The sequence below is a fragment of the Amblyomma americanum genome, chromosome 8 (assembly GCF_052857255.1).
Source record: "Amblyomma americanum isolate KBUSLIRL-KWMA chromosome 8, ASM5285725v1, whole genome shotgun sequence".
In the NCBI taxonomy this organism is placed as follows: Eukaryota; Metazoa; Arthropoda; class Arachnida; order Ixodida; family Ixodidae; genus Amblyomma; species Amblyomma americanum.
Genome location: NC_135504.1, coordinates 9395925 through 9413046, shown reverse-complemented (window position 1 = coordinate 9413046; position 17122 = coordinate 9395925). Strand labels below are relative to the sequence as shown.

General features: G+C 44.2%; 1 protein-coding gene across 1 annotated transcript; it reads right to left on the bottom strand.

Moving 5' to 3' along the window:
* Window positions 1-470: 470 nt before the first annotated feature.
* Window positions 471-14484, bottom strand: LOC144100038 (uncharacterized). The gene is made up of 6 exons (XM_077633088.1): window positions 14312-14484; window positions 10673-10719; window positions 9154-9222; window positions 7703-7735; window positions 3213-3248; window positions 471-582 (listed from the first exon to the last, which is right to left on the bottom strand). Exons 1-6 carry the CDS (start codon window positions 14409-14411, stop codon window positions 514-516), a joined length of 354 nt encoding a protein of 117 aa, XP_077489214.1. The 5' UTR covers window positions 14412-14484; the 3' UTR covers window positions 471-513.
* Between the last annotated feature and the right edge of the window lie 2638 nt (window positions 14485-17122).

The window sequence follows — 17122 nt, the reverse complement described above, 5'->3', positions numbered from 1 at the left end:
GGCCGAGCGGCACGGATGGCAGTGCCGATGAGACGTTCACTTTAGTGTCAGCACTTCATGCAGTATGGTTGGAGGAAGACCCCGATGTCTCTTTTAGGCATCCATTGTTTTTAGCGAAGCCACCTTTGGCAGCGCTTCGCAAGAGGCGCTAGGCCTATACCAGTCGCACTATTCTCGCGCGGACGTTGGAGTTAGATCTACCGCATAATAGGCAACCTGACGCCGTTTGAAACACCGCAATTTTCTTTGGCGGCATAGATCCACGTCTCTGGATGTAGAGAACGTATCTGCTTGGATGTCGAGGAACTTTAAGGGAGCGATGTGAAGCGGTGTTCCGGAAGGGTGGAAACTTCTGGAATCTGTATTTTATTTCAAACGTAGCATATGTTGCAGTTAATTCGAAGTTGTGGCATCCGACCAAGTGGCCTGGTTCTCACAGTGTAAGAATTTGAGCAGGTTGAGATGTAAAGCCATTGTTTTATCCTTTTATTTCTGAACAGAATGGAAAGATTGTCAACAACTTTGATTTACATTCCTGGCGTTTTTCTTCAAGCAAGCTTTCAATCCCTTGAATATTGCTGTCTGTGGAGCGAAACAAAGAGAGCATTACTGCGTCGTCATCGCTGTGCGACGATGGAAAACAAAGTTTCGCTTCCGGGTTGTTCGACTCACAGTAAGAAAAAAAGAGGATTTATTTCACTGAAAAGGCTTGAAAGCTGTTATTACTTGCAGTAGTATAATTCTGCATGTGCAACCACCTAACTCAATTGACAGAAAAACCTATGCCTGTCGAAGTTCGCTTGCTGTCAGCGGCCACGGTCGTATTATGGTGCAAGGTCGCATGACAGGCGAATGCGTTTTCAACATTTTTTTTTGTTATATCCAGCTACTTTTAGTAAAAAGCATTAAAGACCCTTTTGTAGCGTGTGCTTGTGAAGTAGTATATGAAATTCCTCTATCGTGTGGTTCTAGGTACATCGGTCAAACTGGCCGGTGTCTGAATGAAAGATTGATGGAGCACAGGAGGAAGGTAGGCAATTATAGGGATGGTCATCTTTCTGAACATTGTCATGACTGCGCGGAAAAAAATAAGAAACCATGCAAACCTTTCTTCAGCGCATGCAAGATAGTGGCCAAGCATAGGTGCCAGGATGTTAGAGAGATAATAGAAGCAGAATTGATTAGAAAAGCGGGTCTATCCTGCGTCCGCGCACCATCCGTATCGCTCACTAAAAAAGAAAAAAATGTTTTTGGGTGCGACCACTTGATGTCGGCAGTGCTGTCAGTTTGACGTCATGCAGGAAGGTTGTATGTAATGTGCTTGTTTGTCAGTAAATCTTTAGTTGGAAGTAAACGCTCGTGGTGTCCCATCCTTCTTTGTCCCTGTTTTTTCTGCGCTTGTACATGACTGCAATGCACCAACTAGCCCAAAGGTCTGTGCTCTTGAGCATTAAAAGATCGCTGACCGTTTCTAGAGCTGTTTTAGTAACTGCATAAATATTTTAATTAGAAATACAGTATTCATACCACCAAGACATAAATGAACCAATACAGAACGCTTTCTTTAATTCAGCCAAATGAACCAAGTCCTCCTTAAGTTAAACTGAGCAAAATATGAATCTATATTATGCGCGCAGCAACTGTATCGCCATTCAAGCTATAGCTTTGTATGGTTTGAAACATGTAACGCCTGTCATGTTTCATTGAGCTTAATAGTAGCCACTGGGGCCCGTCTTTAGCAAAAGGTTCAAGAAAAACCCTAATGTAAGGAGCAAAGTGTAGTGTACAGTAAGCTGCAGTTACAGGTTCAATAAATTTATTCGCAACTGAATTTTTTCGCGAAAACTAAAGAACCACAACAACTTCGTTTGTGCTCAATGAATCGAATCGTGCGCGTTCTGAGAAGGGCGAGCCGTGCTGACGACAGCGAGGATTAAGGCAATGACAGTTATTAAGGAGACATTGAAGATAAAATCAACAAAAAAATAGGCTGTTCTTGAACGATTAGTAACAATTCTAGACAAGTGCGATCATTTTTTTTCCTGCTATAAAAGGCCGCTGCATTGCTAATAACACCGCAGATAACGACCTTATTTTGTTCTCCATTAATACCCTCGTGAAACAGCTTGTTGATACGTAACTGTTGTCGCTCCAGTAAATCAGAAAGGAAATCGACCCATTCGGCAGGAGAAAGCAAGAAAAACGAAGATTTAATTTCACAGCAAACACGCGGGCTTTTCTAAAATGTGTATCTGCCGATTGTGTCACCACGCTGGTTTTCATAAATCCAGCTGCCCAGTTCACCACCATATGCGCTAATGATGGCCACACTTTGCAACAAGGAGGAATGCAAATACAGGAAGGGCCCCATTCATGCCAGGTCCACCGCAAAACGCTTGGGGAAAGTCACCTGATATTTCGGAGCCTATGTTTAGTGGTAAATGGTAGCGGAGTCAGTGCTGCTAAGGGGCAGCGTGATGGCAGGCGTGCACGGACCGTTGGAGCCGTGGAATGAAGACCAGGCATCTGCCTCATATAATCGCGCTCAGTATAATTTGCAACGCGTGCGAAATGAGGCAACAGGAGAGTCTTCGCTTTATAGTAAATTATATCTCCTTTGCACAGAGCATTGAGTTCCCACAAATATTCACTACACTTGCTTCCTGCTATACACGACTAAATGTTTAAATCGCGAGCACTGTTAGGTTAGCACTGCTTCCGGAACTGAACTTCTTGTACATCTCATGCGTTGCAGCTTATACTGAGCAGGATTACGTGGAACGACCGCCTATTCTCCGCATGAGGTTGCTAACAGTGACGTCAATGCCTCTGCTCTAATTTATTCCTTCATGCGAGATTCGGAAGCAGTATGGGCTACTTTGGGGGCTCATGCTTCCGTGGCGCTTCTAAAGTTGCAGTAGATGACAGCTTCATGCAAGCCGACTGAGCTACGTAGGTTGTGATTGTAGAAGCAATGAGACTCTCGTGACCGCCAAAGTGGTTATCTGACGTATACAGGTTAAATTACCGCTATTCACGAGGATAGTCGTATTGATATTTCGGTTTCTCTTTTTTTTCTGAATTAGCTGCGGGCTGTCATAAGTGAAAATCTATTATTTGCGACTTAGTGTTTCCGGCCCTTCATCTAGCTGGTCTTGGTATTTTCCTGAATAAAACACATGGTTTTATAAGAGAAAGGAACATAGTCTTACCACATTCCTTTTTAAAAACTTGGGGAAGAGGTTTTGCTGTTGAAGGCAGGAGCAAAGAAAAAATTAAAAAAGTTTGTTTGAGTTACAAACTGCTTCTGACCATTTTGGCGCTATAACTTATCGCCGAGTTGCTGACGGCAAGTGCCATTCCTTTTCGTTTTCTGGTACCTTGCGAATGCAGACTCGCAGTGCTTTCTTGAGCTTCGGTATTAATAAGTGTAGCAATATTCCCATTTCATGCGTACAGCCTCTTAGATGGCACATTACGTCCACTTTCCGCACATAGGATGCTGTTAGTGCAGTGCGCCTTCTCAGTACATTTTACACATCAGAAATGCTCACAATATAGAGGGAGCGCCCAGTTCCCGCCAATATGGTTGTTTTCAGAAGGGCTACACTCCACTCAGCCTAGATGGAATGGCTTTTGCATTTAAATAGAGCGATGAAATTGCGCTTTTTTGTTGAAAGTGACCACATGCGGCAACTTTGAACTAAACAGCATTTCTTTTCGGGTGTGTAAAGGAATTCAAACAAGACAAGAACTCCTTGGCCGGTGTTCGAAACCATTCCGAGTGAAAGCCCGAATACAGAATGGCGACGTGTATTCTGAGAGGATGTACATGTACACCGTGTACTGCCGTTAGAACTGCATTTTAATGCAGCGAGAAAATCGAAAACTTCAACCAGAGTTTCTGAATGCCGTAATCGTGAAACACTCCGAGAGGATGCATCTGCAATTCCCTAGGCCTTAAGCATAAATAATTTGCGAAAGCTGTGCCTTCACGATGGTATGAAATTTAATTTATTAAACTGTTACCTTTTAAGATATTACATATTAATCCTAGTACTCCTTCATGTCTTACGTAATGCGAACATATGAGCTAGTGTTTTTTTCGTCTAAATCAGTAAGCGGAAGCTTGTGCATTTTATGAAGAAAAAGGTGAAATGAGCGCTTATTATGGACCTTACGTGCTGTGAATGCGAAAGCATCCTGTGACCTAAGGACTTTAACACTAAAAGCATAAACGCCTTGAAACTAAAGGCGTTTACCATAAGGCAGTTATCCTGAACAAATGCCTTTGACATAAATAACTTTACCCTGAAGGCGTTTTATCTTTAAGGCCTTTAGCCTAAAGGTCGTTTTGCAGTGATGACATTAAGCTAAGTGGAAACACTTAATGAACAATGTTAAAAAATAAAAAAACAATTCTTGTGTACTTTTCATCTTTCCGACGACTTTTGTTTTTCTTAGCATGTATGTCTAACGAGCCCCTGATTTTTTCTTACCTTTTCGTGCTTACTAGCTCAACGAGAACCTCGCTTCTGGCAGCGTTGTTGCCGTAGGAAGCAGAAAAGTGTTCTCGCACAGATGTCCCCCCCCCCCCCCCCCGTTTGGTACCCCCATTCTACATGACCCTTGCGGCAATGCAGAATGGTCTAGATCCTTCGATAACAATGGCGGTGCCGCCGCTGAACGCTTTCAAAGTTAGGGTACACAAAACAAAAATGCCCTTAAATGCATAAGATGCAGCAGCCGCCGCCGTAGCTCAATTGTTAGAGAACCGCAAGAGAAATACGGAGGCCGTGGGTTGGGATCACATTGGCGGCATGTTGTTATTTATTGTTCTCCTTTCTAATAAAATATTTCCGGGTATAAAATGAATACAATAATGAATTTTTATTCATGAGCACAACAAATTTATAAAGCAATTCCTGCATGCTTTCCTTGTTTTCGGTGGCTGTTTCTTTCCTGTATATGTGTATCTCAACACCCATCTTTTCCCCGTCCATTTCTGATAAGCGAATAGTCATGTGTATTCTTTGTCAAAACAGCCTTTTGGCAACGCACTCTTTGATTCTGTAATATAAGCCACCTTGTTTTGTGCGATAAAATTCTTGTGAGCGTTCCTATGCGGCCATCGCCGAAATTTCCCATCCCGAAGCTGTCTGCTACTTCTGCGCCATTCTCATTAGACAACCCGCAGTATTACATCTATCAGCTCTTGTCTGCTGCTGCCATACAAACATTCATTTCGCAGAGCAACTAGAATATATTTTAACAATGAAACTTTGATAACAAGTGCAGGCTTTGCTTGCGAAAATATAACGCTGTGATGTGGTAAGTGATGTGGTTCAGCGTGGGCTGTTGACCTTTTTTTTTCAGTCCTCGATTCTCATGCTGAGGAGGATTTGTCGAATTTAGCGAATTTCTCGAAGTGGCGTTGATGACGGGTGAAACAGTCACTAGTAATGGAACTCAAGTTGATTATAAGAGCGTAAAAACTGTAGGAGCTCAGAAAATAAACAGTGACGAAATAAAAAACTCGAGCCATGATACAGGTCCCGCTCAGCTCCACATCAGTGCCTTCTGGGTATCGTTTTTGGAGAGCATGTAGTATACGTTTTGCATATTTAAGGTTAAACTAAAATATTCCGCTATAAACTAATTGCGCGATTCCGCAACTGCAGCGGTAAAATTACAAGTGCCATTTTTCTGGCTTTGCCCACAGTGGCAAAAATAATTCTCGAAATAACATTTATTCCACTTTATTGAGATCAGCTGCCCTGCACCAGCTATAAAAGCCGAGTGAAATACTTGACTAACTTCACACGCACTCTTTTCATGACACTTTCTTTGGCCTCGTTGACTGGGAACTATCTCCCAGTTGTAAATTGGCTGGTTGAAGGGAACAATGACTTTGACGGCTTTGAACGGCACGTGTTGTGTGACTACCACGCGGGTTGCAAATGAGGAGATGAGAGGGGGGCTCTTTGTGTGAACTCCAGTGTCTCGAAATACTCTGATTGGTTTTAGACAATCATAACGACATAGGTTTCACGTGAGCATAGAGAACTAAACACAGATTACAATCCACTGGAGGCAGACTAAAGCTACCAAATGCAAAGTGGATTACCAAAGAACAAAAGATGATTTAGGGTAGATTAAGAGGTCGCTTAGACTGATAAGAGATTATACTGTCGGGTGGTGTGGTGACAAATCGACAACTGATGAAAACACAGAAAGAAGGTGCAGCCACTATATCTAATGTTACCGCATTTCCACTCAAGAGGTGCCTAAGTGGCCAATAGCTTTTATCAGAATATCAAGATTTTTGGAATTTGCTAAAATTTGTGTTTTAATCTTTACCGTACTGCAGCCAAATTTGAATGAACTTTGTATCTCAGCTGGCCTCATTGCATACCCGCCTCCGCGGTGGCTCAGTGGTTAGGCGCTCGGCTACTGATCCGGAGTACCCGGGTTCGAACCGGTCTGCGGCGGCAGCGTTTCGCTGGAGGCGAAATGCTAGAGGCGCGGGTACTGTTAAACCCTCTAAACCGAATCACACCAAGCATGGGATACCAATTGTAATTATCACCGCTCCTTTCGTCGCAAAACTCCGGCTAATCCAGCTCATGCGCTCGTAGTCGATCTCCTAAACTTGAATCCAACCTGACTTCTAAAAAAAAAAAAAAACGACAGCCAAACGCGTTAGCCTTGCAGAACCGCCATAATCACGGGCAGGTTCGGTGACCGCATTGCAGGCTTTGAGAACTGCTGCGGCTTCCGTTTCTAGGAATGCAGGATCTATATGATACTGATAGTTACGTCACGAAGAATAAGCCGTCAAAACGTACCATACTGGGCACAAAAAGCACGAATTTAAACAAATATCGAATCATATACGCTCACTCTTGAACTTTCTATTCATATAAGCAACGCGTTGCAGACTCCCAAGCAATCACACTCGCTTTGCTAAATGATAGCTATACAACTTATATATTCATGCCCATCAATTTCTATGATATGCGTGCTCGCGATTTTAAAACGTCAATAACAATTGGTACTGTGATTCGTGCATATTTCAAATATTGGTCCGCGAGGCAGGCTTTTGTGTCGTATAACTTTTGACCTGTAGAAACTACCTTATTTATGCAGAGGAATAGATAAAGTATAGTATTCATGTTCACAAGTCCTAATTTGTTCTTTTTTTCGTTTGGTTTTAGACAACTGAGGGCAACTGCAAAATTCGCGTGGGCTAACTTTGTGGAATGGTCACCCGTAAATTCATTGTCAACAAAGAAAGAATACGCAAAATATTAATATTCAACGCTTAAACCTTGACGGTACTGAATCACCCATCTGTATTTTTCAGTGGCACTAATATCGAGTGCGTCAAAGCATTCAGATCCTTTGTGATACATTTTTAACCTACAATGTCGCGGTCTGCCCTCATCAGCAAGATCTTCGTCACCATTTCAAAAGTGAACAAATGGCGCGTAGTCAATGTCTTTTCTAATAATGCTCAAGACATCTGTTTCTCTCGAGGTAGTAGCAAGATGTTCTATGCGAGATTTACTCAAGCAGGATTTGGGCAGAGTACTAGGAAGAAAACTCATGCAATGCCCAGAGCAGCATATGAACTTATATGCGGAGGCTGAACGCCGGAGAGCTTATGGAATCAATTTTTTAAGAAGAAAAATGTTCTTACCAGGAATACTGTAATGTTGATATGGTGCTCTTTCTGTTTAAATGAAAGGAAAAAAAAACAGAAGGTTACATTTGAAAGGTGGCCTATATGGGTTGCGCGGCAAGGAGCAGGTTTATAGCGGGAATAGTAGCTTATAACTCACTCGAAAACAGAACTATGGTCTTTAAGTAGTGCTGCCTGGGACATCTGCGTCACGCTGGTGAGTTTCAATATTGCGGTCTCGAGCTGGGGAGGTTTCACCCCATTCATGCGACCGTGCAACCTTGCACAGTATTTGTTACGCTTCTCATTCTCTTTATTCTTTGCCTACCAGTCATCCTTAGCTTTCGACAAAGAGTTGCATTTTTACTGCATCCTTTCACCTTTTATACACAACATGACCTAACTTTCCCTGACAAATATTGGAATATCTGGCAGATGTCACAGCGGAGACTAGGGGTCACGCAAGTGGGAGGTACGGACGCAATTGATGCTGATGCGCAAATAAAATACCTCCTAAGTCGGCCGAGGGAGGGGCCACAATAATGAACACACAACCCAGCCTGTGCCTCCATGCGTTAAGGCATGCCTAAGCTTAAGCGAACGCATGGCTACAAATGAGACGGTACCTATAGTGCACGTAACGCTACCGATGTATACGGTCACGTGATAGAATAGCGTTTTGCCGCCTTGCTGCTGACCGCAACATCTCCCTCTTTTAACTTACTCTAAGTGGACGGCAATACAGTTTACCTAGAGAACTCATAATGCTGCATAAATCGCTGTTGCATTTGCCCTGTTTCTAGAGAATGTACAAGGACGTAAGAAGAACAGAAGACACGGTTGGCTGCACACCCAAATTAGGACAAAGTAATTGTTCAAGCATTGTAGATTGACCGCAAAGGTGTGTAATTCGGAGTATGTGTCCGTTGTGTAAGCAAGGCTGGATGAGGAAAGTATACGCTTAAAATACATACCCAAAATTCTGGACGAAAGCATTTTTGAGCGGGAAAAATTTAAGAACGATATTTTTATTGTGTTTGTTATTTTGTTACTATTTTTATTATTTTGGTGTTATAAACGACAGTCTTGGATTTTTTCTATTAACATTTTTACTATCGTCAAAAGCGTTTCCCATTAGCTTTCAATGGAGTTTTAACTGTTCGATGCGATCGGTGAACACTTTAAAAGAAAGGTTTTGATACATATCAGAAGATGAACCATTAGCTTCAATATTTTCATAAGGGTATCTTACAATTTTTCATTTATAAGAATTATCGTCCAAGAATTGAGAATAACTGCAACCAAATGGCCATGAACAAAGTAACCGTTGACCATCATACAGCTGCCGTTGCGAAATCTGATTTATGTTAGAAGTGCCGTACTCGATGGGGTCTTTATTTGAGCAGGAAGTTCCCGTAACAAAAATTACAACGTCGTGCCATCAATCATTATCTAAAGCGCATACTTACTGTTTTATTGCACATTTCTTCCAAAACCTTGCTGGGATATAATAAGCTGCTTGAGGTGTTTCGATAGCTCTAAAGGAAAGCAAGAGAAATTAAATGTCACATCTCACTAAACCTCAACGAGGACCTACAGCGAGCAGTAATCCGTCTTGCCATCGACATTCTAGGCGTTTTGATTAGGAGCGGGAATAAATGTGTTTTTCTCATCCTGACTAGTTATTGGCCCTCAATGAAACAATATGACTCTGGCTGCCTAGTTCTTGTACAAGACTCATTGGTAGATCAGTGCGTGGGAATAACGGCTCTTGGGTTGGGCTTTCTAAGCCGTACTTTTAATTGGGACGCTTAATTTGGCAGATAATTTTTCTTGCAAAGCATGAACGGCGGAAAGAAGCGATGCTAGCGTACATGGCAATGCACAGTGGTACTGCTTTTATGCATCTGTGTCAGCTGCCTTTACTTCACTCCAGGTGTTGGCTGTTTGTGCAATCAATCTTTATGTTACTTAATCAGTCGGCCTTGAAAGGTCCCATTGCAGTACATTATGCCCATGAACGATGTGTTGGCACTACATTCTAAAGAAAAGTTTGGCGTGAGCTTCAAGTAACACCAGAGAGGTTAATCAGGGTTTCAGTGCCTTAATAGTTGCCGCCTTAGCAACGGAGAAAGCAGCACTGTCACCAAACTAAACAGTAAAGAGAAAAAAACTGCTTTGAGTGAAAGTAGGGTTGAGGTTGTTATAAAAATGCTGTGTTACTTTTCGTTGAAACCAATGTTCCCGCTAGCATTAGCGGAAATGTTCTGTTGTGCTATGCTCCCATTTCCTGCAAGGAAATGGACTAATTAGATTTTTGCTGAAAGTTTCAAAGTGGTGTATACAAAATTCACAGCTTAGTGCCACTGAGTATCATTCGCCGAGTAGCACGTTAAACATAATTGGCAATTATAAGACGAGGTGAACTGTAATGTTTTAAGAAAGCCGGCGATTAGCGTTCCAGGCTGTCATAAATAAAGAAGGATACTATATAGTTTAAATAAAAATAGTCTTAATCGCCCCGCCAACTCCGCAATATATGAGGTATCCACAGTCACTACTTTAGCTGTGGTAAGGTTTATCTGTGGCTTATGCTCTGCAATGAAATTAATGTACGGCGAAAAAGGCGCCTGCAACTGCTCTCCTGGTGTCGATCATTATAAGGAAAACTGAATGACGCCTTCTTGTAACTTATCTGAATGGTCATTTCTCCAAAACATTGCATGATGATGTGCTTTTACAACTCCAGCCTGTGAAATATTCGCCCAGGGAAAAAATATCACCATGAAAAGGTGACTTACGTATTCGGAACAGATGATCCTTTGGTATAGCTTCGGAAAACTATGTTGACTGCTGCAGTGTATGAAGGCCTTGTTAATAGCTGCTGTACATTCTATCGCTAATGCATATGAATTTTGAGCTGCTTAACTGCGCAGTTCTTAGACGGCGATAAGGAAATACGACAAAGTCCGTGCGACTTCTACTCACCTCCTCTACACAATTTAGAGTTTTGTTTTTGGTTGCATCGGTGAGATCTGTACGAAAAAAAGAACATAAGCCTAGTTATTCCAAACATCTGGTTTAAGAAATGCCGTAGAAAGGAATATGACGGTTAATAAAGCAGAGGAAAGCAAGAGGTTATAATGAGAATGATCCTGCGGTAGCTGATTTGTGATGGCGAATAAATATAGACATATTGGAGTTTATAAATTATACTAAATGCTAAAACCACTAGGCGATCAATGCGGTGGGCTAGTGCTTAGAAGTTAGCGCAACCTCATCATAATTCGGGGGATCTGCAAGGTGCGGAAGGTGCATTTTTACCGGTGGATGCTCGACTGCCCACAAACTGGTGCTACTTCCTCCGGGACCTGAATGCGGCGCCACCATGGGAGTGATTCAAAGAGCTACTCAGTAACGAAAGATGCGCTAGTTGTTTAAGGCTCATTACGAATTGTAGTGTGAGGAAAATACGACGGACAGACAGCAAGACGCACCCCACATTTCATCACGACCGAAGTACAGCAGTCTCCCTTCTTTACTATCCTCCTTGCCCTTCGCGCCGAGGCTATACCTGCAGACCCAGGGAGTTTTCAGGTAAATAGGGCTATACTGCTTATGCAGTTGTGCATATTATTTCGCAGGTATATGCTAAGTGCGTTCTATTTGCTCTTTCATTTGCTCAAATGGCATCATGATTCTGCTGCGAGTTCGATCCTCCAGTTGACCTCACACGACACATTTGACACAAGTCACTGGAAAGGCGCACATCGCTGCGAAAATAAATTTGTAATCAGTATCCCAAGCGATATTTAACTTATCGTGAGAAATCATGAAAGCAGACCGTATTAATCACAAAAGCGGATTCAAGTTTTGTTTCTGTGCACGAGAAACGGCCTCAGACAGCATTTCCGTGTAGCAGAAAGGAGCTCAGAATATCTCTGACAGCATTTACAGAGGAAGCACTGAGCCTTGCACAAGTTTGTGAATGGAAATTTGCACACTTAAGAAGACGACACGCGGGTTTTGAAGGTGATCCTATATGTCGGTGCTATTCAATGATTCGTACTGACGAGAATGCCTGAAACGTTCAGAAAACGATCAACAAGAAACATTGGTACTGAACAGACAAGATTTGAGACGCCACAAGTGTGAGTACAAGCTCCTTCCAAGGCAGTTTTACCGCACACTTGTTCTCGGACTGCTCACATGGAGCCAAAGTGACACTCACTTGACACTGTGCTAGAAATTGAAAAATCGTACTGAAAGCGGCCTAAACGTTCTTCCTTAAGTCATCAAGAGAGAATAAAGTTAGTGCTATGGTTCGGATTCGTAGTTAATCAACCCCCCTCCCCCCCTAAAAAATAGAAATACATGTGAGTTAAATGATGCGTTTTGCGTTTTAGATGAGAAAGGAATCGTGCACCGACGATTCATTCGTCCTGAAAGCTTGAATCGGTCAGAGAGAGATAGTTTGAAGAAAATGCCCGTAACTGTTTAACTCGAATGCTTACTTTTCCTGTCAGAAAATTCAAACCTGCTCGCATTTTTCTGCCGTCGAATTTGTCATCTCTAGAATAAGCAGTCGTCCCTTCTCCCGCTTCTCTGCCTTCTCCGTGCTGTTCACTGCACCTCGCTCCACAATTTTTTTTTCATTTTAACTTTGAATCTGGAGAAATTAGCAACCACGGAGGCGCAGAAAACAGCTTCGCATGAGCCGCTAAACCTCATGAAGCTTCAGCAGTTCCAGAGATGTTTCATCGTTTGGACAAAAATTGACGAACCTGTCGCCTTCTGCTGAGAATATTTTCAACTGGATAGCTTGAATATCATCTGTTGCCGAGTATCGTAAGGACACTCGACAATAGACCATATTCACACTATCACTCAGGTGACAGGGAAATGCACGGAATGTAACCGACTCCTATACATAGCGTTCATTGATCTCAATAAAGCATTTGACTCAGTGGAAACCTAAGCAGTCATGCAGGCATTGTGGAATCAGGGTGTAGAAGAGTCTTATGTGCAAATACTGGAACGATATCTATAACAACTGCACAGCTACCATAGTCCTTCATAAAGTCACCAATAAACTTCCAAAATAAGGAAGAGTGTGAGGCATGGAGACACGATCTCGCCAATTCTTTTCACCGCCTGCTTACAGAAGGTTTTCCGATGCCTGGATTGGGAACACTTGGGGATACGAAACAATGAAAAATGCGCAACTAATTTGCGATTTGCTGATGACATTGCCTTGCAAAGTCACTCAGAAGAACTGCATAGCATGTTCACTTAGACAGGGCAGAACGATGGTTCTAAAATTTAACATGCAGAAAACCAAAGTAGTGTTCAACTGCCTCAAAAGGGAACAGCAGTTCACAATTGGCAGCGAGGTGGTGGAAGTGGTAAGGGGATATGTCTACTTAGGGCAGGGCAGGTAGCGACAGCTGATCCGGATCATGAGAGGGAGATAACTAGAAGGATAAGAATGGGGTGGAGCGCATCTCGCAGGTTCTCTCAGATCATGAATAGCAGGTTACCAATATTTCTCAAAGGAAAAGTGTACAACAGCATAATCTTACCGGTACTCACCTACGGGGCAGAAACGTGGAGGCTAACGAAAATGTTCAGCTCAAGTTAAGGACGACGCAGCGAGCCATGGAAAGAAAAATGATAGGTGTTAAGAGACCGGAAGCGGGCAGAGTGGGTGAGGGAACAAACGCGTGTTACTGACATCCTAGTCGAAATCAAGAGGAAGAAATGGGCTTGGGCATGGCATGTAATGCGAAGGCGAGACAACCGCTGGTCCTTAAGGGTAACAGAGTGGATTCCAAGAGCAAGTAAGCGTAGTAGGGGGCGGCAGAAGGTTAGGTGGGCGGATGAGATTAAGAAGTTTGCAGGCACAGGGTGGGCGCAGCTGGCAAAGGACGGAATGAATCGGAGAGACATGGGAGAGGGTTTTGCCCTGCACTGGGCGTAGTTACGCTGGTGATGAGGATGATTTAGGTGGGTGTTAGATGGCGCCTCTGGCGGGAGGAGGTGAACGGCGGTGGGGCGTTGAGGTGGATCGGTGGGGGTGTTGGTGGGCGGAAGGTGGCTTGTCGGTGGTGCTTATGAAGGATATAGGCTTTAACCTCGGAGGCTGCAGCCAAAGCACTGGAATGTTTGCATTTCGACATAGGAACTGTTTTGAAGTGAGATAAGAAATGCCTGACGTTTTGGGAAAAGGTGTTATCGCGGAACAAAATTTTCAAGGTTAAGAAGGCAACACATGTTAGAAAAACAGCACATGAAGGCAAAAAATTTTTTTCTTTGATAGCGTTGCTTATGGTGCCGTCTAGTCATAACGGACGAAATACCTAATGTGTTTCTCATCCTCATCATGCCTGCCACCAGTAGTGATAAATGCATTTGTTGCGGTTAGTTTCATGAGACTTTGTTTACCATATCTAGCGATGAGATACACCAATGGAGTAATAGGACCAAAGTAGGGAGATAGGTGTCGTGGTTCACCTTCACTGCACCTCTGCGCGGTTACACCCACTCGTCTAGGCCGCCACCTTTGTACCCGGTCTTCAAATACCGAGAGACAAAAAAAGAAAATCATGAACATAAACTGCCACTTACTGCAGAACTTATTGAACTGCCCTTGGTATTTATATTGCGCAGAAGCGATGTAGCCTCCCGCGACGATAGCCAGCAGTAGTGCGAACGTGGTTGTGTCCATTGGTACCTCGTTACGGGCTGCTTGCTCGTGAGTAGAGCTGCCGAACGTCCCTTTGTAAGCGGCGAGAAACCGGGCTCTAATATACTCTCGAATGAGCCTTTGACATTATGTCCCCGTGAATACCAGCTTTTGTTCACATTGCTTGATCGGAGGCAAGTGATAGCCCGAGATGCTAGAGTTGCTCATGCGTTTCTGATTTAAAAATAAGCAAAAGATGGCAAGAGTTAGCCTTTCGCCTGTAGAAGAATGTTGAACATGGGTCGGAATATCACAGCGATGTTCAGGAATGTGAACTTTGATTCGACAGATGGTGCTGGATGTCACAAACACGAACGCGTTAATTTTGTGCTCTCCAGTAATAAAGCATGCATTGCCAGTTTTTTATACGAGGAAACAGTAACATAGACATTATTTCAGCCTTCGTCGCTTCTTGCCAGGGGGAATTTCCGCTATTGAAAAGCAGAGTGCCAGGCTGACAGTCGGCACAATTTATTTTGCTGCTTTATAACTCACCGACGGTCTATTTATTTTCCTCTTCAGCAGGCATATTTTGATGGGAACACGGAGCAGTAGCAGCATTGTTTCCGTGTGCAACTTTAGTTCTAGTAATCTGAAGTAACGGTGAAATGTGCAATATAAATTGTAATACTAGGTTATCTTTTCAAGCCTGAATATAGTATGCGGATTTAACACCATGGCAGCTTGTACACAATAACGAAAAGTTGAGTGGCCGCCGCGGTGGCTGAGTGGTTATGGCGCTCGGCTGCTGGCCCGAAAGAGGCGAGTTCGATGCCGGCCGCGGCGGTCCAATTTCGATGGAGGAGAAATTCTGGAGGCCCGTGTGCTGTGCGATGTCAGTGCACGTTAAAGAACCCCAGGGGGTAGAAATTTCCGGAGCCCTTCACTACGGCGTCCCTCATAGCCTGAGTCGCTTTGGGACGTTAAACCTTTATAAACTAAACCAAACCAAAGTTCAGCGAGTTCGTTTTGCATGCACATCGTAGCGCACGAAAACGAGAACAGCGGAAGAGAAGACAATCGCTTATCTTGTCTTTTCGTCTCTTGTCTTTGTTTCGTTTCCTTGCGCCGCGCTTTACAGAATTCATGCGGGCCTATCAGCCACTTTCAGATAAAACGTTTCAGTTGTCGTTCAATGTTGTGATAAGAGCGCGGGCATGAGCTGGGAAAGAGGTAATGTGCCTTAAATGTCATGCAATTAAGTGTCAGCGAATCTTCATGTGTGCGATTTTCACGAGTCGAATTTAAATTTTGTAATCTCATAGCGGCGTCTTCAGTCTAGTGACTTGAGGTCGCCTAAATGGTCCTGAATCATCCCCACTAAAATCATCAGATTGCCATCTGTCCAATGAAGGTGTCAATGGTGATAGTCACATGATAATGTTATATCGCGCGAGGGGCGTCATCTACGCACAACAAGCCTATCTCCAGCCTTTCCGTTGTCGAGTGGATTGAAGCTCATGCTGAGTTAGCTTCAACACGTCCTCGTTATGTGCGACACGAGCGCCACCCTCGAGGATCACCGGCTTCACATGGCAACATATGACTCCGCCTCCAGAGCGTTTGCTCACTTTGCGCAGTGTTACGTCTCGCCTTCGACGCGCGGTATAGCCGGCGCGGATGCAACGGACGCCGCGGCTTCGTTCATCGCGGCCGCAACGCCTCCCGCCAAGCGCGTCCAGGCAGGTTTCAGTGCCACGTGTCGTCGTGCGTGCGTGTGTGTGTGTGTGCATGTTTTGCCCACGCTTGTCAAAGCGCGGCAGCCGGGGAGAGGAGCTCCCCCAACTGGGAGGCGAGGAGGTCTGACCGGCGCCGGCCTGGCGGACGCGCCCGTCACGCCTGAACATGTTCATGCGTCGCCGTCTTGTGCGACTCATCCCAAGCCGCTCCTTCTTGCCCTCGACTCCGAGGGTATATAAAGAGAGCTGCCCCGGACGCCAACGAGAGACTTCGATTTCTTCATGCGAGTAACGTGGTCGCCCTGACCGGCTGCTCTTTTGGCGATGCCAGAATAAACAAGTTGTTCTGTTGCCAGTCGACTCATCCTTTGCCGGGACCTTCGGATGTTTCCAGCTTTGCCCCAGGCCGCCAGGCCAACGCTACCCTTGGGGCTTGCAACCCAAATGCAACAACTGGTTGCCAGCGGTGGGATCCCGACAACGGAGGCCAGCAGCGACGATATGCCGTCAACTGTATGCTGAGCAGCACAACGACCATCCGGGAGCAGTGCAACGAGCCCTGTGTGATGACTGGTTGCCTGCAGCGGAACGACTGCGCTGAATTCTTGGCTGCGAGGTTTGGTGAGTGCGGGACTTTCTTCTTCTGAGTTTTGCCAGGCTTTTGTTAGTGTCAGAAACAGAGCTGGTAATTGTGGTTGTCGTTGCTGCCGGGTTAGTTTGCGGCAAGACAATAGTAGGCAGTAGAGAAAGCAGCATTCGGAGCAGCCATGGATTTGAAGTCGTTGCGCAAACCGAAATTGCTGGAGCTTGCAAGAGAGTTGGGTCTTGATGTCTCAGACAAACTCAGAAAACCAGAACTGCTAAGGGCTATTCTTGAGTTGGAGGCTGAGGATGACGAGCTGTCGGAATGCCTTGAGACCATTGAGGAGAGGGAACAAAAAGAAAAAGAGAAAAACGAGCGCGAACGTAAAGAGCAAAAAGAGAAAGACGAGCGCGAACGGAAAGAACAAAAAG